Below are 24,420 nucleotides of genomic sequence, written 5' to 3' on the forward strand. Positions count from 1 at the left end.
TAGAATGTTTCATCTGTGTCATCATCCTGGCTGGGTGGTCTACAACAGACTCCCACCAGGATACCTGCCTTGCCGGCCCTCCCCCTGATGCCCGTAAACACTCAACCCCATCACCACCATCATTCAGCTCTCGACAACCAAATCACTCCCCGACATACAGGGCTACCCCACTGCCGCACCCTCCTTGCCTCTGGCAACTTTGTCATAGTTTTCCCGCTGCACAATGACTTCCAGCTCCTGTTTGTTGCCCGTGCAGGGTGTATTGGTGTAAATGCACTTCAGCTGGGCTATCAATCTTGCCTCCAACAAGATGTGGTCCCCAGGCTCATCTCTAAGGAGCTTGGTTTTATTTCTTTCCCCTTTGGAATCTAGTTTAAGCTCTCCCAATGAGCCCTGCTAACTCCTGACCTAGGATCCTTTTCCCCCTTTGAGACTGGTGAACCCTGTCGGTCACCAGCATACCTGGGGATGTGAAACTGACCTATGATCAAAAAAACCAAATTCAGCCAGTAACACCAGGTCTGGAGCCACATATTGATCTGTGGGATCTTATTATGATCATTATTATCATAATTACGGTACAGACTTGCTAGCCCTCATGAAAACTTCTGCAAGAATTAACTATTTTTGGTTTTATTCTTTTTAATTTTTAATTCTTATTTTCTAGTTATTTGTAATCTGTAATCCTGTTTTTTGGTGAGGCTGTTGTTTTGGCGTTTTTTTTCAAGATATTAAGCGTTGACAGCTCTGGCACATCTTCAGAGCTTCACTGTTTGCTGGCAGGATTAAGAGCAGATTAGCTATGATTAGACCTTTTGTTGTTGTTCACAGGTGGTGTTGGATCATTTCTAAATCATTCATTCCTAGGATCAGGTAATGATGAAATGCGTTGCACTAAGGGATTGCATTTACACTTTGTATCACCTACAGCTCTGAAGGTGCTTAATGCAGTGCATGTTCATAAGTGAATTTAGCTGCACTCCCTAATCAGAATGCCCTCAGCAGGGACCTTTGTACCATTCTCTTCCGGACAAAACCAGAAAAGAATCTAGAGTCCACACGGGGGTGAAAAATGGCTCCTGAAAGCCACATTTCTTTGCTTTGTGCCTTGTTTTGCAGTATAGCATTCATCACTTGCGGAGCAGAAGGTAAAATTGAATATCTGTTATTGCTGTTGGGGAAGAAACTGCACTAGCAAGTTGCAGTGTAGTGATTTTCAAAGGCAGATTTTGAAAGTCTACTGCTCTTATACTTTTGTTAGTAATCTGCAGAAGTATTCCAATAAGCTTGTTGCAAAAATTACGGGTTTATGAGCTGAAACCATTCCTGAGATGATTTTATGAGAATAAAACTTTGTATCTTTAAAGTTAGAAAGCAAAAACATTTCCAAATTATCTAAACAAAATGTTTTTAAGATCTTATTGGAGGATAAATTAAGAAAATACTAATGATTTCTGCTTGCTCTGAAATTTGTTGTTAAGCTTTATGCTCTTGCAGAGTGACTAAACTGTCTTGCCTAGTTCCTGTTGTCATTGGCCAATCCAGCTTTAAGAGTGTTTGGCAGGGGTTGTCTGTCATTGCATAAAAGCGAAATGAAACTGAACAAAATCGAAAGTAATTAATTGAAAAGTCTGGTAATTATGATAGTTATAGAATAATTAATATAATTAATATAAATATATAATATAATAAACATTATATGACAATGTTACAGTTGTGAAGATGCAGTATTTTTTCTTTTATCTTATGTGTCACTTAGGACAGAATGGTGCTGAGCCAGAAGTGACTATCGCACATGGGCGGCTCAAAGGGAGGCAGGCAAATGTGAAGGGGACAGACAGACTTGTAAACGTTTTCCTTGGGATTCCTTTTGCAAAAGCCCCAGTTGGATCCTTGAGGTTTTCCCCCCCTGAACCACCTGAACCTTGGAATGGTCTGAGAGATGCAACTTCTTACCCACCACTGTGAGAGCTGTTCAGTTCATTTGTATATAGGACCTGGTCACGTTTGTCAGTGTTGTGTTTATTAGGGTACGGAGGTCTGATTTTTGTCTGGTAATGAATATGCTGCCAGTACTGAAATATTTCATAAGAACTGTGGGAAAAGGGACCACAAATAATTCCTGGGAAATTCCTGTCTTTGGAAACATGTGTTCTTATTATGCTGTGATGAAATGATTCAGCCTTTTAAGTACTGTGCACAGAGCTGTGCTTTTACAGGTCTCACCTTTAACTGTATAGAAGTAACAAACTCTGAGTAGCCTGTGGGAATTCAGCCTGTGGGACAAAAGAAAGTGTGTTTTCTTTATCATTGTTACATTGTTGCTATTGCAGTTTTATTACTAATAGTCACGCTTCCTTTGTTTTGTGAAGATGTCCTCAAGATCTGTCCATGTTGAAAACAGCTGAAAAAAACTTTAAAGAAAAGCACCTTCCATTCCAAACTTCTGAGGACTGTTTGTATCTAAATGTTTACAGCCCTGCTGGTTCAAACAAGGACAAGTTACCTGTACGTAAACTCATTTTACAAACTTGTGTTGCACAAAGTTGGCCCCTAATGATAGCTCCTAAGCCACTTAATTGCCCTTGAAAATCTGGTGCTGTATTAACAAAAACAATATTATTACATAAAATTCAAAGTCCACCAACCTAAAATTCAGCTCCTATTGAGGTTTGGTGATTTGAAGTTCAAATTCTCTGATGTTGTCATCCTCTTTCACATGAAATCTACCAAGCAATGTATAAAAGTGTGTCTCACCCTTTTTTCTCTAAGGTAATGGTGTGGATCCATGGAGGAAATTTTATATTTGGTGGTGCTGCTAGGTATGATGGTTCTGCACTATCAGCCTACGAGAATGTTGTGGTAGTAATAATTCAGTACAGACTTGGACTCCTTGGATTCTTCAGGTAAGATGACCTATTTCGTTTTTTACAAAATGCTTCCGATCATGTTTGAAGCATGCATGGTTTTGTTTTCTGAATCAGCTGAAGTTCCACACCAGCTTCCTGCTGTCACGGTGGTTTAAATGTACATAGTTCAGTGACATCAGGACTGGAGAACATTGAGAAATATCCATAAATTCCATTTACATTGTCATTTGATTGGAACCTGCTGTCAAATCAGAATTGGGATTATTTGGTTCTGGATAGGATGTTTGTTCTTGCCTTTACTTCTATCCCTTGGTGTGTAAAGAAAAAAGTCATACAGTGTAAAGGCCAGGAAGCTATCTGTATATGGGTAAACAAACAGTAGAGGCAAGTAAGTCAGTGGGGCTTAGATCTGACTATGAAGGATTTTAGGTCAGTAGGCTGTACAGATCTTTCCTTGGCCACGTATGAGACCTTACACAAAATGTAAATTGGTGGGATTTATTTTATTCTGGTGTTAGAAGAACTATTACTCTTCCTGAGAAGCTGGCTTATAATACTTTTCTTTCAGTACTGGTGATGAACATGCTCGTGGGAACTGGGCATTTTTGGATCAAGTAGCAGCTCTTCAGTGGATCCAAGGAAATATTGAACACTTTGGTGGAGATCCAGGATCTGTCACACTCTTTGGTGTATCTGCAGGATCTTGCTCTGTTTTTGCACATGTAGGCATGCAGTAAATACACTAAAAAGTAAAGTCTTAAAAAAAATCTTCAAAAACTCAGATAGTATAACATTTCGTGTTTAATCTGATTTTTGAAAGTAAGATTAATGGCATATTGTGCTAAGTCTGAACACTTCCCTTGTAAGCACATAAAAATGTGTAATTCCCCACTGAATCCAGCAGTCCAGTCAAGCATAAAGTTATAGGATAAGGACCTTAATTGTAGAATAAATACATCTGTTTTTCCCTTCTTGGCAGGTTTTATCTCCTTTGTCTAAGAATCTCTTTCATAAAGCAATATCAGAAAGTGGAATTCTAATCCCTCCTGAGAAAGATTTACTTCTTTCAACAGATCTTAAGGTAGGCTCTTTTTTTTTTTAAAGCCTTTATAACCTAAAATAGGATAATTCTGATATCTGATAATTTGGTTAAAGAGAAAAGGGGAAAATCTGATTGCATGTTATGCAACAAAGTTGATCACATTTATTCTCACTGCATACCTATAAATATATAGATTAGCACTAAGTAAATTTTCATTCAAATAATCTTATTTATTTTCAATCTCATTTGGTGTTGGAAGTAGATTTTACAGTTATGTGATTATAATATTTGTGGTTCAACTTGGGTATTTTCAGTTACGCACATGCCAAGGTAGCCATATGTTCATTTTCATGCACACTGTAACTTATAGAGTAACTATGAAATTTATTATGGGAAGTTTAATTAGAATCCGGAAGAGGCATTCAGTTTTTATTCAGATATGGTCTTTCATGGAGGAGCTTTATTTGAAGTAAATGAATTATTAAAAAAAAAAAAAAATGCAACAAAAAAAATTAATATTAAATTCCTCTCGGTATGTACCTTTTCATTTCTCCTTCTGAAACAGCAGGTAGTAATAATGTAAGTCTCTCATAAGCTGATTTTCTGAAATTTATGTTACAGCCTTGTATTATGTCTGCAGCAAGGCTTGTGTAGAACAGTGAATAGAAATACAGCAAGAAAGAGAAGTAAGAATAATTTCATTTTCTGATCAAACTGTAGTATTTCTAGTAAAATAAAATACTGAAAGACCTATCAAACTCACCTGAATCTGCCCTTAGATAAAACTATTAACAGTAATGTTTATAATAATTTTATATTTATAAATTCCTTAAAGACCCCTCATAGCTAACAGGTTTTGTCTTTGTTGATAATTTCCAGAAAGTTGCAAGTATATTTAAATGTGAGACGAGCAGTTCACTCTCATTGATAAACTGCTTAAGGAACCAGGAAGCAAAGGACATAGTCTTTCACAGTACGGTAGGTGAATCTTTGCTTAGTGACAGATATTTTTAATGGTACCCTTGCAAAACTTTAGCTCAGCCTCCATCCAGAATTCATTGTGGGCCTATTCCCAAGTTGATTTTTCTTGACTTTTGTCAAAATACCCCCTAAATACTGAAATAATATCACATAATTTTCAAATTTTCAGTGAAGTCTCACAGCACCTGTAAAGTTGTGACCAAGACTTGAGCGCACATGTCTAATGTCAGTTAGGAGCAAGACAGGCTCAGGAAAACATTACATTACTGCATACCATGACCCAACCAGGCTTGGATTTTTTACTCTTGTGCTGAACTATAAATTTATTTTACAGTAGCTGTAGATACTCAGATTTCTTAAAGCTATTTTTTGCGCTTAGAACATTAAATGTGGATATTTTATTATATGGTTTGAAGGAAAAAATGGAAAATAGCATTAACAAGTAATTTGATCTTTTTTTCTCCTCCTTCAGGAAATGTCATATCTATCCTTAGTTTTGGATGGAGTATTTCTTCCTAAGTCACCTGAAGACATACTGGCTGGGAAAGAATTTAATGCAGTCCCGTATATGATAGGAGTCACCAACAATGAATTTGGCTGGAATATTAGATCTGTAATTTAATGGCCATTCTTCATTTTTTTCAATGTTTGTGTTAACTGATCTAGGCAACTCTGAGAAGGTATTTGCTGGTAGGCCACCTTTTAAGTATTGCCAAAAGGCTTTGCACTTTTGGAAATGTATACAAGGTAAACTTTGCTTGCATTATGATTCTGTAGTGACCCAGAAGCAGTTGGTCGTAAAACAGTGATAGGCTTCATCCTGCAAGCTAAACTACATGGACATCCCTGGAACATCAATTTTATACAGTATTTTCTTATCCCTCATCATTGTAATCCCTCATCCAGGCAGAGAGAGGAAAAAGAATGCAACAGTCAAGGGCTTATTACTAAAAGAAAACTAAAACCAATCTTTTCCCCCACAACACATGGTATTCAAGATTGATACATAGAATGTTTAAAAATGTGACATTGATCACCTTAAACAGCTTATGCTGTATGTCATTATGAACTCGGACTGCTGGTTATACCATTGCCCCTGCTTTCCTTATTACCATGCAGAAAAATCTATCGTTTGACTACCTCATTTGGGGACAGAGTATGGGGGTAATGCAGGTGTCCATTCCATTCTCAGTGCGTTAATTCTTTCTGATATGAATTCTATGGGTAACTCTAAAAAACAAGCAATGGCTATGTGGTGAACAAAGCTGCAGGCAGTGGATTTATGTCCTTTCTCTTCCTTGTCCTTTTTTCTTCATTTCCCAAGTATTCATGTTCATCTATGTAGTACACAGCATTTGTTTTGAATCTACGTAGTAACTGTGTGTCTCTGGGAGTGCGCTGGTACTGAGTCCAAGAAGAAAAATGTAAAGTGAAATCTGTTCTAATTCATTCTGTTGGCAGAAGAGTCATTTTATGCAATGTTCTAAAAGAGGAGGAGCATTGCCTTATCTTTACTTCGAAGGGTTCAAACAATTGGACTAGATAGAGAAGCTGCCAATAACTTTTAGTATCTCCCCCACCAGGGCAAAAATAAGCTTTTGAGACAGAAACTTTTTGCTTCAATTCTGCCCTAATGCTTTCTAGTCTTAGAAATTTCTTAACAATATGTGTTGATTTAAGGATAAACTACTTAGTATGGATAGTTTATGTAGAAACTTTTACCAAGGAAACATTTACTGCAGTAAATACAAGATTTTCAAGACAGATGCTGCATTGTACTGCATTTTTGCATATGATATGATGCTTCAAAAATAAACACTAGTAGTAAGAATGAAGTGGAATAATGTAGTTCGAATGTTAAAAATATTGGAGAAGTTGAATGGCACTAGTAACATCCTTTTTTTCCATGCAGACATCAAAAATACCAGGTTTGAAGGAAGTAGGAGATAAAAAATCAATCACTTCAACTTTAGAATTTTTACTACAAATGATGGTAAGTACTGTTGCACTAATCTAATTTGAGAAGTGAAATTCCTTTTTAATGTATATAACAGATTTGTGGAGTTTGTTGTTCTCTAATTTCCTGCTTTGAGTCATACTCTTACTAAGTCTTACTAAGACTTGAGGTGATGTTATGCTCTGGGTAGAGGCCCAGCAAAGTTGACAGGACCACAGTGTATGGAGTTACACAGAAACAGGACTGAGTCAGGCCTGGGATTTGGGGAAACGCCTTTTTCCTTCTAGACTTCTGAACCGGCATTTTTCTTTTATGTATTTTTATATAGGATTACTGTAATAGTGTCTCTAATCTCATGGTATCTGATGGCTAATCTCCTGATTGATGGGTTTCAAAACAGGGTTTTCAATATGTTTACGTTAAATTAAAAGTAACTTTTAAAGTAGTTACTTTGCATTCCTAGTTTTGAAATTTATCTTTCAATCAGCAAATTCTAACACTAAAAACGTAAGCTGTGTTTGGAGATCCCACTGGTCTTGACCTGTAGTCTAATAGCCCATAAATCTTTCAAGGACTCAGAGAATTTACTTTTGTTATCCCTATCTCCTTTCTCCTAAAGAAAACAGAAACCAACAGTATTATCAGGAGGCACTGCTGCATTTCATTGATTCCTGTAGAGTTTTAACCTATATAATTCTGTTGCAAATTTGACCTGAGGTTGGTTGGTTTTTTTGGGGTTTTGGTGTTAGGTGCAGGAGGGGGTTTCCCCACAAAAAGTCTGAACAGATTTTATTTGCTGTCATGGTTTCCCATCAACATGGGTGCTACCCTGGACCTTTGTGCCTTTGCAGAATCTCTGAAATGTAAAAGATGACATTTATAGCTGCTAATTCAGACTGTGATAAATTTTCTGTTTCTTGTTTCCCCTTTTTCTCTTAGCATGTACCATCAGAGTTTCTGCCTGTGATAGTGGATGAATATCTGGGAAACACTGACGATCCTGCTGAGCTACGGGACCGATTTCTGGACTTGCTAGGGGATGTAGGAATTGTCATGCCATCCATTAAAGCACTGAATTATCACAGAGGTGAGCTAATGAACACTAGTAGGATATTCAAACCTCTTACTACCTGCTGGATCAAATGCTGTAGACACAAATCCTGTCATGTGTAGGCATCCCTTCTTGAAATTCCCACTGGGAACTTGAAGGCGCATGTGATATAGATCTGCAGGATTGTGTGAAACAAGTGTATGTACTCCTTTATCTTTGTAGTAGTGTCTTGCACTTGTACTTACAGTCATAATATATTGAGAGCAGAGCATGATAATACAAGTAAATGTTTGCTAACTGAAGTATACAGGCTTAAAAATTAAAACATATTAAAGCAACCTGGAATTTGTCTTTTGGCCTACTGCTGCTTGGGAAGTCAACAGCTCTGTAGTCTGGAGATTTTCTGGTATCTAAGTGCAGACAAGCTGTGCCAAAATACCTGGAACTGGAAAATAATTTGATGTTATTTTGTTTTCTGTAAGTTTTCCTGGAGTGATTTTTTTTGTGTAAGTACTGTGAGATCTTAATTTTGAATTAAAAAAAATAATACATATTTGAATGTGACATTACACTGGAAATGTGCCCAGTATAAAACTTTGGGCATATTTAAAGTAATACTTTAAACAGCTGATGTAATTTATGCTTCTCTTCTTTAACTCTCTAAATGTTATGTCCTCTAGAGTCTGGAGCCCCTGCTTACTTCTTTGAATATCAGCATCGGCCCACTTCATACTGGGATAGTAAACCAGAGTATGTGAAAGCTGATCATGGAGATGAAGTTGGCTTTGTCTTTGGAGGACCATATCTGGCTGGTGATATTCAGCTACGTAGTAAGGAATAGAACACTCAGTGTTCGCTTATAAATTGCTCTCATAACCCTGGCATTATTCTGTTCAGTAATTCAACCTCCATTTTAATCAAAGTGCATGTATTAACAGTGAGACCTTTCTCCTGTTAGAATTTGTTTAACACTAATTTACTGTCTTCTTCATTCTTTATCATGTGCAGTTTGCTGTTTCTGAAGCATAGTAAGTTACACATGTTGTCAACAAATGGGCAAATAGGACATTTGCTAGAAAACATCACCGTCACTGTACCAGCACTGTTCATGAATTTGCAAGATAGTTTTGGCTGAAAAATAAATTGAAGGAAGGGTCAATTAAACTTGCAGGGGATTAGCAGAGTGCTTGGGAAGAAGGAAATCTAGGCTCTTTTCTTTTCCTGAGGAACTTAAACTAATGTCTCCTCCTTTCCAGGGAATCCCAGGGGCTGTCAGGATCCAGAGAATTTGGGACTCGGTCTCTTTTTCAGATAGTAGGCCAGTTGTGTTGATTAGTGCAAGGCTTGGAACTCTAGTGTTTTATTTTCTGCATGATGATCTAATGGTTAAGTTAAAGACTCAATTAATATTTAAGCATTTTATTCAAAACGGAACTGGTCCATTGAGGAAAGATTAAGGATAATTATAGCAGCCCCATTCATAAAGAACGCTGAAATCCTTTCCTGATGATTGCTGTATTACTAGCATATTGCAGGTGCATTGCCTGTGTTGTAATCAGTAAGTTGTTACAACATATTCACAGTCTGAAATGCTGCTTCTGTAGAAGCAATGTTTTGGTTTATGCCACGCACAATAATTATTTTCTCTCTCAGGTGAAGTTACAGAGGAAGAAAAGAACCTTAGTAGAACTCTAATGAAGTACTGGGCTAACTTTGCTCGAAATGGGTAAGAACCATGAGATTCATGACACATTACTAGTTTGTATTGACTCCATAGTGAATTAGCTGTTCTGTTGATTCAGTCTTAACTTCTGTGATTGAATTCCCTTGTGACTGAAAAGGGCAATTCACTTTTTCTTTCTTTTTGTTTACAGAAATCCTAATGGAGAGGGTTTGGTTGAATGGCCATCTTACAACCTAAATGAAGAATACTTGCAAATAAATCTAAACCAAAAGGTGGCCAGAAAGTTGAAAGAAAAAAAGGTAGAATTCTGGAGAAAGCTGATGTTTGAAAAGACAAACAACAAAAGAATGGAAAACAAGAAGGTTAATTCAGAGTTATAATTTACAGTCTAAACATACACATAATATGCAAACTATTAGGATAGTAAAAGAAATTACTTAAAGTAATTTTGAGGATAAAATCAGGTTTCACTTCTTTTGACCTTTTCTTCACTGTTGCCATATTTGCAATTATTCACTGTAATAATTCCAATTGATATATTTCCCCTTTTTGATCCTTCACTTTTTCCTGGATTCATGTCTACAACAGGAGCCTCACTTATTAAATATAGGTACCAGATTTCCCCACAAGCAGATTTCTGTTGCTTCCCTGGGACTGAAGACACAATATAGCAGCAACATTTTTTTAATGAAGTGAAATTAATAAAGAACCGATTTAAAAGTAAAACTGTCTTTTGATGTCAAGTGTATCAGCAATGGTACAGAAGTTCTCATCTGATTTAGATACAGAAATGTCCTCTGTGGAAAAATAAATTAAACTTAAGACTGTTCTGCTTTCTAAGTTGGTTTTACCACAGTGATAGTATATTTCTGACTGTTGTGATACATAATCTATAATGGTAGTGCTGGAATTAAGACTTCTCTCAGAAGTTAGAAAAGGGAGAAATGCTCTCCACTACCCACACTTTTTTCCTTTTAAATTTGGCCATAATTTCCCTAGAAGGATCCACGCTGGTGACATTATTTTCACACTTTCTGTCTTTTCCATGGTGTGTTACATTGTGCTTCAGGCTGTTCTCTGTGCCATCAGTCAGTTCCAGGTGCTCTGCACTGCGTCACAGGCCTCCATTACTAGCACTGGAGAGAGATGTGTTTGTACCAGAATTGTTCCAGAGTCCTTACTGGCATGGACTACCAAGAGCAAATCTTGAACACTTCATTTCAGTGTTGTCAAGAACTTCTTTCTCGGGTCTGTTTTGTTTGTTCCCTGGATCTGGCTCCTAGACTGCTCCAGCTCCCAACCTTATTCCTGACCATACTGCTACCTCACAGCAGCCTTACGCAGCTCCACAGATCCTGTGGGGCACTAGGCACCAGTTCCCCGCTTCTTTCATCTCACCTCTATATCTCTGGAAGAATTTAAGGTTATTCATGGCTAATAATGTCCTACAGCAACTAATTGGCCATCTCTTCTTTCTGAATATTGGAAGAAATTGGGTAGAATTTCCTATGTCTTTCTGCCCAGATTCTGTTGCCAGTCAGAACTCAGGAGGTAGGGTTAGGCTGTTAGCCCAACTGCTGTTCTGGTAAGCAGGAATTCCTGCTGGCCATCTGCCCCTCCTCCTTTGTTTTTGCTAACATGTTTTGTGAGGGGAATATAATCTCAAAATAGTCTTGATAAATTTTCATTGCGTGTACAATTCCCCTGAGGTCCTGTACCACTCGCTTTAAAAGGAGATAAACAGGCAGTATTGTATATATATGTACAGAATATATGCTTATCTTCTAAGTGTATGCAGAGAAGTACAGCAGAACTGACTTCTTATGCACGGGCATAGTGCTAAAAATAAATCACAGTTGGAAAACATCAGAAGATTTTACTCCTGTCTACTTAGGCGTGAGTGCTCTGATACTCCGTCTCATCCCAGAAACACCCTGGTGTGAGACTACCACATGCCAAAGTGAGAGAGTGTTAAAGCTCTCCAAGCTTCATAGATTACAGCTCTGTTTTATACACTCCAGCTTCACTGAATACTCATGAGGGGCTCAGTAAAAAACCCAAACTGACCCTGTTTTAAACGCAGATGTCTAAACACTCCTGCCATACGTACTTGAGGCAAAATGTAATTGTGAGCTCTTATTCAATTATGGGCCTATAAATCTGATGTTTGTCTCTATTTTTTAGCTGTTGAAATCAAGAAAGATAGCAGGACATTGAAGTATAAAGAGGCAAATGTCATATGGCAGGATTTTTTTGTGATTGATCCATGAGGTACGTATTATTCACTGATGTAGGGTAAGGTGCAAAATATTCTGTATTAAAATTAAATGCCAAAAGGATTCAATAATTCCACTTGCCAGGTATCTAGCACTGTCTCCAGATTCCACAAGTTTAGTCTGTGTCACTAGAGTAGAAGTTTCCACATTTCCAGAGCATACAGACATACAGATCGTGCTTGCAGATCCATACAAAGTATCTACAGGCAAGGCTTTAGGGATCTAAAATCCCATCTCTTTATTATCTTATTGTAAGTAAGATTGGCAGAGTTTGCAGAAACTGGTTTGCACTGGTAATATTTTCAGAATGGCCCCCTCTCTGGGACTGTGGTTGGGACATGAGCTGAGACATTTTGCAGAATGTGTACTTGGAGAGTGAAGCAGTGAGTAGAGCAAAGATTAAAGAGTAAAGCTGGGAAAATAGAGTAGTAAATGAAGGGGTAAAATAAAGGAAAAGCAAATGGGAAACGACAGAGTTTAGTAGAATCAGTAAATATCAGGAGATAGAAAATAAATTGTTTATGGAGATAAATAAAGTTTGTTACAGCAAAAGTAGAGAGCAGCAAGCAGAGCATTTGACTTTGCAGCAGAGGACCCCTCCTGTAGTTTGTGGGTCACAAGGGAGTCCTGAGGCATGCATGCCCATCAGGATGCAAGCCGAGTCCCAAGCAGGGAATCTTCTAGTTCCACCTCACGTAGAAACAGGTTTCCCACGCCAGGAACCAAAGCAGTCCAGGGTAAGTGAGGACAGTGGAAGAATTTGCAACAGCATTCAAGCAAGCAAACAGGAGTGCAGAGTTTACTACTACTTAGTACTTCTGCCCTTGGCTTCTAGCAAAACTTTGTCACAGAGACAGAGATGGGAGATAACTTATGCTAAACTCTATCACTCATACTCCAGGCACCTGTTTCCACTCATTGCATTTGACAGCACATACATCTATCAATACAGTATAGACTGTACATTCATAACAGTGCAGACTAATCACAGACCAGTTTTATTGACCTTTAGTGTAATGAACTTCACTCGAGAAACAAGAAAAAAGTCTTTCAGAGAACATCTATACAGCTATAAAAATTTGACGATGAAGTTATCGTCCACATTATTTTCTTAGAAACTCAATGTACAGTGTTATCCCATTTGCCAATGTATACTGTGCACTAACCGTACACTCAGAGATGGCTGCTATGCACGCTAGCATAGCATTGGCATTGTTAAAGTGTAGCTGCTGCAGCGCAGAGCTTGCTCAGTACAGAAAGCAGGAGTCCGGATCAACAGAGCAAATGCTCAAGATACCCAGCGTGTGCTGAAGGTGTACCTGGCCACAGCTTGCTCTCTGAGCAGCTGGGTTTAGAGTTAACCGGGATTTACTTATAAGGGCTGTAAATCACACCTGTGCAGATATACTTGGGAAGATTTGGGATGCAGGAACGCAAGCACAGCCATAGTACACAGGATCACTAGATGTATAATAGCTGTGTTGAACTAATGTAATGACTGTGGGTCTTTATGACTCAGCTGAAATCAAAGGTGCAAGCAGTAAATCAATCTATAGAAAAGTTGTCTCTGCCAACTGAGAATTCACATGATATAAAACTGCATAACAGCCTTTCTGGGGGAAGAGCTACTGAGCCTTGACAAACAAAAGAAGGTGGAGCCCACTACCACAATCTCTTCGTTCACGTAGGCAGAAAATCTCTTTTTTTTTCTCTTCAGCTATCTCTTCCCTCTCTTTCATCTCATGCTCTAATGATAGATGTGAGTTCACACAGTAGTTCATAAAGCCTCCTGATCTTTCAGGGGTTTTGAACGTATAGTTACCACTCAAATCCTTTAATGCTGTTCCCACACTACAGAAGTTGGATAATCATCTCTTTAGTGTTGCAAAACTTGTGTGTTGCATTAGATGCCAAACAAACATCCCTGAACACACAGGACTGAGTGACATGTGGGATAACCATCCAGCAGGAAAAGCTAAGATTTTTCTATTATTGTTTTTTAAAAAACATGTAACTTGCATAACAGTAATACTTAGCAGAGTATATAAAGCGACAGACTGAGGAGAGGACTATGTGACCAGCTTGCAAAATGGCAGCTGGAAAGGACACATCACTGCTGTCATTGATTCTCACCGTTGGAGTCACAGCACTGGTAGCTACTGGTAAGCCTCAGAAGGGTTTTTCCCTATCGCTTTCTGTAAGGAAATAGAGCACATGTGCAGCTTGCTCACCTAGGGGAGCCCCTTGCTGCATAGAAATTAAGTCTGAATAGCAAATAGTTCTTCATTTCTTTCTGTGATCTGCTTTCAGTCATTTGTCTTGTTTGCCTTTTTTTGCAAATAGCAAAATCAAATTCCTGTCCCAAAATCTTGTCTGATCTGAGGCAGGTCAGGCCACTGTACCACATTTGTAATTTGGTACTGAGAACTTTCAAATGGATCTTAGAATAAATCTTACCTAAATGTTAACAGTATTTGTATATGCCATACTACTTTCAGGTGTGTTAGAAGTTTTTTCTTTTCGCTGTACATACTGTCAAGGGTCCAGAATATATTTCATGTGTTCACAGGTCTTTTCTTAAAAAGAAAATACCTTTTCTTAATGAGAGCAATCTATTGGACTTCTAACAACCTGGATCAAAAAGGTTTAAAGTCTATATGCAATTACCCATGTTTGTGTATAGTGAGACAATACATATGATATACCTGAGGGAGATTATACATACAAACCAATTAAATTGAAGGCTGAAATAATGTCAGCTATACTGATTAGAGTTTGTTGAAGCCTTATGCGCGAAAATGAATTGTTTAAGTGAACAGAAGGTGTATATTTAAGTAGCTAAAGCTCTTAGAAATCTAGCAATTATTTACAAATAGACCAGTTGTGTGACTTTGTGCTCACATTCCCCAGGACAAAAAGCAGAGCAACCAGAAGTGATGACCAACTATGGGAGAGTACGAGGGTACCAATTCAAAGTAGACGCCGCTGGGAGGAATGTAAATGTCTTTCTGGGACTTCCTTTTGCTAAGCCTCCAGTTGGACCACTGAGGTTTTCTGAACCCCAGCCACCCGAGCCATGGAAAGGTGTCAGAGATGCCACTTCCTACCCACCAATGTAAGAAACCATTGAATTTTTTAATAATTTTATATTATATGCAATGCCAGGACACTGATGTACAGGGAGCATTTGGCCATTACTTAGCAATGTTTATAAACTGTGTAACTTTAGAGCAGAAACAGAAAGAACCAAGGAAATGTTGGAATGCGCTATTAGAAGAAACAAATGCTGAGGGAGTCACATGCTTAATAGGACACATAAAAAATGCAGACCAATTCTAGCCTATATTGTAAATGTCTTACTCCATTTGTACTGCTGCCCTTGTTTAGTGTCTCAAGCTTAATACCTGCCATTACAATAAAAAAAACTGTTGAAGATGTAAAAATTAATTTGCATTTTCTTTTAAGCAATTTATAGCCATATGTATTTTCAGGTATATTCCTGTAATATTTTGAAACATGCAAAATTATATCTGCATGTCACTGTGTACTGCTCTAGACTGTGGCTCCTTTTCATGGATCTCCTTAATGCCATGTCAAAGGAAGAAAATATATTAAAAATGAAAATAATATTTTATGTTTTCTGTTGCCAGCCATGTAGAAATGTATTAGATATTGCTTTCTGGTTTGCACTTGGTTGTGTAAGTACAGAAAAGCTACACTTAGTAGCTCTGAGGTTTTAGTTATTTATTGTTTATTTGGTTTTTAGTTATTTGTTATTTAGTTATTTGTTTAGTTATATTGCTTGTTATTTTTTCATTTATTCAGGTGTCTACAGGATAAAGAACTAGGACAGTATTTTTCGGATGTTGTTACTAATAGAAAAGAGAATGTTCTTCTCCAAATGTCTGAAGATTGCTTATACCTAAATGTGTACACACCCGTTTCTATAGGAAATCAGGAGAAGCTGCCTGTAAGCAAAACCATTACAAAACCACTAGCAGAATTGTTTTACAGCAAACCTACAATTTGTGCTATATGCAAACGTAAGGTGCAGTTTTGCAACGATGCTCAAGTTACATGCTTTGCCCCAGTAAATGTTTGTTTGAGAGAGACAAAATCTGATTTTACAAATAAGATTTTATTGACATTTTAGCTAGGTGATGTGATTTCCTCTAAATAATCTGTGAAATGTCACAGGGCACTGGTATAATGTAAGTATTTAATCAAACCACTGCCATTTTGTAAGACTGCAGGCCTCATATTCAAAAGACTTCTACCATTTGTGACATGTAATCTGAAAGAGTCAGGAGTGAAACAGTACCAAATACTGTATTTTGTTTTATATTTAGTTTTTATCACTGGAAGCTGTTATCTGTACTGGATTGTTCTTTGTTTTGTTTTTCCAGGTCTTTGTATGGATACATGGAGGTGGATTCATTTTTGGAGCAGCTTCATCATATGATGGTTCAGCATTAGCAGCCTTTGACAATGTGGTGGTTGTAGTAATTCAGTACAGATTAGGTATTGTTGGATATTTTAGGTAAGATTTTATTTCAGGTTTTGCTAAGTGATTTCCAAAATTATGTTTGCAAAACCTTTGTGAAGAGATGTGCAGAATACTTTCTTGTGCAAAGAAACTATACATTGCTTGATTACATATGCAGTAGTTGGGAACAATTTACAGGTCCCAAGTCAGCTTCCAAGTCTGTTCTTGTTCATCTGCTACTCTCATCTCAATACTTTCTGAGACATTTAGTTTTCAGTTGTGTAGAGAAGCTCTGTGTAGAGAATGGCAGCTGATTTCTTATACCACAGATTTTATTTTTCTCTGCCTTTTTTCTTGCACTGAGTATTTAAACAAATCTATTCTTTCTCTGCAGCACTGGTGATAAGCACGCTCGAGGTAACTGGGGGTATTTAGATCAAGTAAGAGCTCTTCAGTGGGTTCAGGAAAATATCATATATTTTGGAGGAGATCCGGGATCTGTCACTATCGCTGGAGAATCTACAGGAGGAATCAGCATTTCTGCTCTTGTAAGTTCATAGTAATATTGAATTTTAATTACTTAGGGAAAAAACCACTCTCTGCATTAATTTTTAGTACCTGTATGAAAAGTCAGTGAAGAAAAAAGGGATGATTTTATAGTAAATGACACATTACTTTGTTCTGTAATATAACAATACAGCCTCTGATTGATGAAAATGTTCTATTCATGTCCAAATCTTGTAGTTCAGACCCAAAATGTTATTCCTTATCTACTAAATTAAATTATGGGGTGTTTTTTTTTTCCAGTGCCACAAAAATTTATATTTGTGAGAAAAGTCCTTTAAGAGGATGTATTGCCCATTCCCTGTTTGCTTTGACAGTCACTTGCACAAACCAACCAAGACAAATAGCCATGATAGAGGAACCAGATGTGCATTTTGTGACCCAGCTGATTATGTGAAATTTTTACATCAACACTGAACACATTGGTTAAAAGGTTCTTCTTCAGTCTCTCACAATTTGGTAGAGATCCCACAGTGAAACGAGTGTTCAGTGATACATGTGATAAAAATTCCTATTTCCTAAGCTCCTGCTCTCTGGCCAATAGTTCTTTATTCCCCTTCTGTAACACAGCCACACTATCTTGGACACAGTTATATTTGATCCATATCTGGCTTGCAGTGTAGTTCCATGAAATCTTGGAAGCAAGGTGCTATGGGATGGGAAAAAGCTGGCATAAGCTCCTCATCTCCGAGCTTGTGGAGGAAAAGAAGGTTATCAGGGGTAGTCAGCATGGATTCATCAGGGGGAAACAGTCATGCCTGACTAGCCTGATGTCTACCCAGCCAGTCATTCCATCAGAGAAAGCTGAGGGGAGAGTGGTGGATGCTGTCTGCCTCAACCTCAGCAAGGCTTTTGGCATTGTCTGCCGTAACATCCTCATGGGCAAGCTCAGGAGGTGTGGACTAGATGAGCGGACGGTGAGGTGGGCTGAGAGCGGGCTGAATGGCAGAGCTCAGGGGGCTGTGATCGGCAGCAGAGCCCAGCTGGAGGCCCGTGGCCAGCGGTGTTCCCCAGGGGTCAGCACTGGCTCCGGTCTTGTTCAACTTATTCACCAGTGACCTGGGCGAAGGGACCGAGGTGCCCTCAGCACGTTTGCTGATGGTACAAAACCGGGAGGAGCAGCTGATGCACCAGGAGGCTGCGCTGCCCTTCAGCGAGACCCGGGCAGGCTGGAGAGCTGGGCAGAGAGGGACCTCATGGGGTTCAGTAAGGGCAAGTGTAGGGTCCTGCCCCTGGGGAGGGACAGCCCCACACACCAGTACAGGCTGGGGCTGACCTGCTGGGGGGCAGCTCTAAGGAGAAGGACCTGGGACTGCTGGGGGACAGCAAGTTGCCCCTGGGCCAGCAGTGTGCCCGGGTGGCCAAGGAGGCCAGTGGGATCCTGGGGTGCATGAGGGGGACTGTGGCCAGCAGGTGCAGGGAGGTGATCCTGCCCCTCTGCTCTGCCCTGGTGAGGCTGCACCTGGAGCGCTGTGTCCAGTGCTGGGCTCCCCAGTTCAGGAGAGACAGGGAACTGCTGGGAAGGGGCAAGTGGAGGGCTGTGAAGGTGATGAGGGGACTGGAGCATCTCCCTTATGAGGAAAGGCTGGGAGAGCCGGGCCTGTTTAGCCTGGAGAAGGCTCAGAGGGGACCTTATCAATGCATACAAGTGTCTTAAGGACAAAGGTCAAGAGAACAGGGCCAGGCTCTTGTCAGTGGTGCCCAGCGACAGGACAAGGGGCAATGGGCACAAACTGCACCACGGGAAGTTCCAGCTGAACATGAGGAAGAACTTCTTTACCCTGAGGGTGACAGAGCCCTGGCACAGGCTGCCCAGGGAGGCTGTGGGGTCTCCTTCTCTGGAGACATTCAAAACCCACCTGGACACGACTCTGTGCAGCCTGCTGTAGGTGACCCTGCTTTAGCAGGGGGTTGGGCTAGATGATCTCCAGAGGTGCCTTCCAACCCTGATCATTCTGCGATTCTGTGATCCCTGACAGTGCTGCCAAATCCTTTTGCATAGCTGAACTATGATCAGAGGATACAGTCTTATGACATTTCCTTTCAAAATGTTTCAAATGGCAATCCCTAATATTGAAATTCTAAGACAGTGATCAGAACATCATGCTTATCATGCTTGTAATGCTTGTTCTTGCTTTTTTACAGGTCTTATCTCCCCTGGGAAAGGGCTTGTTCCATAAGGCCATTTCAGAGAGTGGTACTGCAATCAGGGCTTTGTTCACTGACCATCCTGAGAACGAAGCACAAGTGGGTATTTTGTAGTAATTTTCATTATTTTTCCAGATAGTTTTGCATATCTTAAACTGTTTATTCTAAAATGTAGAAACAGATTTTTTTTTCTTATGAAACTGCAACCACAGTCATTAAAGACAGTATTTCTGTGTGCAGACAATACATGTTTAATGGTGCTTTGCTTTTCAAATACCCAAATATTCATATATGTTTGAATAAAAGCAAAAGACTAAGGAAGCAAAGAGAGAAGTCAGGGAAGAAGTGTGGAATGTAAAGGAATACTATAACATGTACTGTCTTCAAGAAAAGTTGAGCTATAATTTTTGGCTGGAAAATGGCACCAGATTCTGATTACTATTCCCCTCCTGTTTGATGCCTGTTGTGTGCAAATAAATAAAATCTTAATCGATTTGTTTATATTTGAAAATAAGAGCTGACTTCAACCCAATATTTTTTTCCGACTCCAAGAAACAGCTTCCAGGAACCTAGAGTCAATAATCTGGGATATAAAAGAGACAACATTATAATGAGCTCTGCCTGTCTAATGAGAGCTGTTACTCCACCCAAAAAGACATCATCAAGGATGGTATAACATGCTCTTTTTACCAGCTGAACATGAGGAAGAACTTCTTTACCCTGAGGGTGACAGGGCCTTGGCACTGGCTGCCCAGGGAGGCTGTGGGGTCTCCTTCTCTGGAGACATTCAAAACCCACCTGGACATGATTCTGAGAAACCTGCTGTAGGTGACCCTGCTTTAGCAGGGGGTTGGGCTAGATGATCTCCAGAGGTGCCTTCCAACCCTGACCATTCTGTGATGCTGTGGTCTTCATGGTCGTATTCTGACTGTGCATCACTCACTCCTTTTTGTCATCCTGCCTTCTCAGCCCAGCATGTTATTTACCAGAATGACTATCTTATTCTGTTTCTGTATCAAAATATTTTGGAGGCATGTATTTTGTCCTTCTGCTCAGCCCACAGTGTGAAGGGTTATGAGGGCTTTTTATTTTCTACCTCTGCAGCTAGAACATGGCTGGCTTCAGTGATCCTTGTGCAGAAGTTTAGACAGCCCCTACTGGACTCTCCAGTCCGGTGGCACATAGAGCCTTCCATGGGAAGTACATGAAAAAGTGAGTGTTTGTTTTTATTGATTGCAGAGAATTGCTTTTGCCTCTGGCTGTGGAAAATCCAGTTCAGCTGAAGTAGTTGAATGCTTAAGAGAAAAAACAGAAGAAGAGATAGTACAGATAACACTAAAATTGGTAGGTCAAATTATACTTCTTGCGTTTAAATGACATTTCAAATTTTATCATAATAGAGTATGCTATTGGTGTGCTGTAATATTAAGAGAACTTAAAATGAATGTGACTTTCTTGTCAGGATTTGGCAACCCTGCCGATATGCTATACCTCGCTTGAAAAATGCGAACAGGTAATTTCCCTTTCACTCTACATGGACTTTGAACTATTTGTGTTTTGGTGTCATGCTCTACCAGGGGAAGGAAAAATGTGTAGGAAATGTTAGTTTCTCTTGGAGAACCTGAAAATTAGTTAATATAATAAACTATGTCCTACTTAATATTTCTTATCACAATGCTGGATCCCATGTTCCTTTGTAGTTTCAACACAGAAATTGGTTTTTTCCCCCACTGCTCCACACATCCATAACAGGATTGAACTAAGAAGAGATGTAAATTGAACATCATCATCTATCTTTCACAAATGTTAAAAATATAATGCTAATCTTCACAGAATCTTCTGCCTAGAGCAGAAAATATGTCAGAGAAAATTTAGAGATGGATTGAATACTGTTATTTTTAATATTTTCACTTGACACTTCATTTGCTTTGCTTTGGAACTACAGTAAAAATCTGAAATTTTTTTCTAGAAGCAAAATTCATGTATTAATGAAGCTGTTTGTTTGGTTTGGGTTTCTTTTGTCCAGCGTTCCCTGTTCATCAGCACAACTATAGATGGTGTATTTTTTCCAAAGAGTCCCAAGCAATTACTATCTGAAAAACTGATCACTGCAGTCCCATATATAATAGGAGTAAATAACTGTGAATTTGGATGGGCAGTTCCTACAGTAAGAGACTTACAATGTTGTTATTTATTTTTTGTTATATTTATTTATTTATAACATTTTGTTAATGCAGGATTTTCTAATAAATATGCTTCTCTGTATCATGCAGATAATGAAATTACCTCCTTACACAGATGGTCTGGACACAGATGTTGCATATCAAGTTTTACAGAGCTTCTTATCATCCTCATTTCAGGTAAGACACCATTTTCAGAATAAACCACTGCTGCTTCTTCACCAGCCTGGTTCTGTGTTTGTACTCCTGGAGGGGTATATTTTAGAGGCAAACTTTGTTCTGTTTGACAGCTTCCTACCATGGGGCAGTAATGGGCAGCAAACACAGTATATTCCTGTTGCCACTAGCGACCGAAAATGCCCTCTGGATTTCTATCCTAAATGCCCCTCTTTTTAAAAAGGAGTTCTGTGGAAATCCATGAGTGATTCAGGTACCTAAACATAGGTCTCCTGTGACATTTTAGATACCATATGTTATCCAAGACATGCATGGTACCAGCAGGTATGACACAAGTCCTATAGAACAAACCGTTCTGAAGCAGAAGCTGGAGACTAGAAAGGAATAACTTGAGATGTTTAAAATGGCACTGAGACCTACATTCAGGTTTCTTGAGGTTTTGCTTCCCTGTAATTTACCAACCTCTTAACTTTCTGGTTCCTTTGTGCTCTCCTGAAACTACTAGAGAAAAATGCAGATTAATAAGTAAGAATTAAGGACTTTATAAACATGGCTAGTACTCGCAATGGATCATTCAGTGTCACAAACATCCATTATGAACTCGGAATGGCAGAGCCCAGGCTTGTTCTGAAAGAGAGTAAATTATGGCCACCTACACCAATAAATGAATGTTATGAAATCCAACATGATTTCTCTGATGAGGGTTATTTCCACAGAACTGAGAACAGACTACCATATCTATTTATCAGCATCACTGACTGATGTTTATCTAAAGATCTTTGATCTTTAGATCTTACAAACCTCTTTTCCCTGAGAACATCTGTATCTGGGTAGCTGTGTGACTCCCAGTTCTGAGCTCTGAGCCACACTCTTACCCAGTTGAGGATTTTCTCTGAAAGAAGGTAATGTTTGGCCAGGGATATGCAGATGGCACACTCAACTCAGTGCTGTTACCCTTTATAATATTCATCATCATTATAAGAAGTATTTTTATTGTTCATGTTCAGGGTGTTACTTCTGAATTTGTTGATCAAGTATACAACGAATACATAGGGAATACAGGAAACCGTACTCAAGTGCGAGATGGACTTTTTGATGCAATGGGAGACTCCTTGCTTGTGATTTCAGCCGTTGAGGTGGCTAGATACCATAGAGGTGAGTCTCTAATTCAGCACCTATTAGAAGAAATGTAGAATTCCATCCTGGGGTGTGTCTGTGGACAGTATGCATCACATGTCATTATCCAAAGAACTGAGAGTGTTTTCATTTTATCAAAATAGCTTGTGATGAAAGTTTATCACGTTTGGTGGTAGGTATTTTCTCAAACTAACACCCTTCTGTTTATTTTCTACTAGATGCTGGCAACCCAGTCTACTTTTATGAATTTCAACATCGACAAAGTTCAGCGGCAGGTGTTGTACCAGACTTTGTAAAAGCAGATCATGCAGATGAGATTGCCTTTGTCTTTGGAAAGCCGTTCTTAGCCGGTGATGTATCCATGCTTGCTAAAGTATTCTTTTCAAACATCATCTTAATCATTTTACTTACTGGAGGGCTTGAGAATAGATTTTGTGTCTTAGAAACACTGGAATCAAGATAAACACTTTCTGTCTTTAGTACTTATCATTAAATCATTCATCTGCAGTTCTCTCCTAGATCTCTGCTCAGGTAAAACTCACATAGCTCAGAGCAACAACTAGAACTGTTCACAGTCTGTTGGAATTCATATATAGCTGCTACTTTTTTGATTATTTGGTTTTTTAATGTTGCCATTTCATCTCTGACTTCACAGGGTATACTACAGAAGAAGAAAATAAACTTAGCAGAACTGTTATGAAATATTGGACTAACTTTGCTAGAAATGGGTGAGAATCATAATGTTAATTACAGCTCAAGTTCTGTCTGTGCTGCCTGAAACATACTTATATGCCTGAAGCAATTTGGCAGAATTTAAGATAAATATTAAATCATTTCTATTCTTAATGATTGCAAGAAAAACCTTTTAAATGAACCTGCAAGCCAAAAAAGAAAAAAAAAAATCCAAGAGCTACTTCTCCATCTGCAATGGAGTTTTAGATCCAAAAGTAATGGCAATTATTAATTTTTTGCTATTCCACTGTTGAGTGTTTTGTTAAAAAATATCCAACTATTCAGACACTAAAATCACATAATCTGAGCTTCTGTCGTTAGTTTTCTGAAATGCTCCCAACCTAAGCAGTCAGAGCACAATTGATATGCAAATGGAAAACTAACTTTTCATTATGGTATTTCCAGAAATCCCAACGGAGAAGGCTTGGTCCATTGGCCTCAATATGATCTGGATGAAGGATACCTGGAAATAGACCTAGTGCAAAAGGCATCAAAGAAATTGAAAGAACGCAAAATGGAGTTTTGGGCACAGCTCACAAAACAAATTATGAATGAAAGGAGAGAACACACAGATTTGTAGGCGTTGTGGAGGGTATGCTTTGCTTTTAAAACCCAAAGTGAAGTCAAACAAAATTCATTTGTCAGGATGCAGAGTTTAATAATCAGCTTCTAACTCGGTATTATGTCATCTATTGTCATGATCACTGTCCTGGTTTCAGCTGGGATAGTTAATTTTCTTCTTGGTAGCTGGTGCAGTGCTGTGTTTTGGATTTGGTGTGAGAACAATATTGACAGCACACTGATGTTTTTAGGTGTTGCTGGGTGATGTTTATACTAAATCAAGGACTTTTCGGTTTCTCGGGCCCTGCCAGCAGGAGGGCTGGAGGGGCGCGGGACATTGCGAGGGGACACAGCCAGGGCAGGTGACCCAAACTAGCCAAAGAGGTATGCCATGCCATATGACGTCATGCTGAGTATATAAACTGGGGGAAGAAGAAGGAAGGAGGGGAAGTTTGGCATTATGGTATTTGTCTTCCCGAGGCACCGTTACACGTGCTGGAGCCCTGCTTTCCTGGGGATGGCTGAGCACCTGCCTGCCCATGGGAAGCAGTGCACGGATCCCTAGTTTTGCTTT

General features: G+C 39.0%; 2 protein-coding genes across 2 annotated transcripts; both read left to right on the forward strand.

Moving 5' to 3' along the window:
* Nucleotides 1-1,021: 1,021 nt before the first annotated feature.
* Nucleotides 1,022-10,311, forward strand: LOC121097771 (fatty acyl-CoA hydrolase precursor, medium chain-like). Its single transcript, XM_040615063.1, has 13 exons — nucleotides 1,022-1,148; nucleotides 1,760-1,964; nucleotides 2,373-2,508; nucleotides 2,773-2,906; nucleotides 3,439-3,592; nucleotides 3,850-3,951; nucleotides 4,792-4,890; nucleotides 5,366-5,506; nucleotides 6,806-6,886; nucleotides 7,790-7,937; nucleotides 8,582-8,731; nucleotides 9,555-9,627; nucleotides 9,776-10,311. Exons 1-13 carry the CDS (start codon nucleotides 1,073-1,075, stop codon nucleotides 9,963-9,965), a joined length of 1,689 nt encoding a protein of 562 aa, XP_040470997.1. The 5' UTR covers nucleotides 1,022-1,072; the 3' UTR covers nucleotides 9,966-10,311.
* Nucleotides 10,312-10,405: 94 nt separating this feature from the next.
* On the forward strand, nucleotides 10,406-24,061 carry LOC121097770 (fatty acyl-CoA hydrolase precursor, medium chain-like). The gene is made up of 15 exons (XM_040615062.1): nucleotides 10,406-11,856; nucleotides 13,888-14,023; nucleotides 14,772-14,976; nucleotides 15,687-15,831; nucleotides 16,268-16,401; nucleotides 16,742-16,895; nucleotides 19,057-19,158; nucleotides 20,299-20,403; nucleotides 20,522-20,572; nucleotides 21,086-21,226; nucleotides 21,333-21,419; nucleotides 22,424-22,571; nucleotides 22,772-22,903; nucleotides 23,209-23,281; nucleotides 23,691-24,061. Exons 2-15 carry the CDS (start codon nucleotides 13,951-13,953, stop codon nucleotides 23,863-23,865), a joined length of 1,725 nt encoding a protein of 574 aa, XP_040470996.1. The 5' UTR covers nucleotides 10,406-11,856; nucleotides 13,888-13,950; the 3' UTR covers nucleotides 23,866-24,061.
* The last annotated feature ends 359 nt before the right edge of the window (nucleotides 24,062-24,420 follow it).

Source organism: Falco naumanni, chromosome 15 (genome assembly GCF_017639655.2).
Source record: "Falco naumanni isolate bFalNau1 chromosome 15, bFalNau1.pat, whole genome shotgun sequence".
Taxonomy (NCBI): Eukaryota; Metazoa; Chordata; class Aves; order Falconiformes; family Falconidae; genus Falco; species Falco naumanni.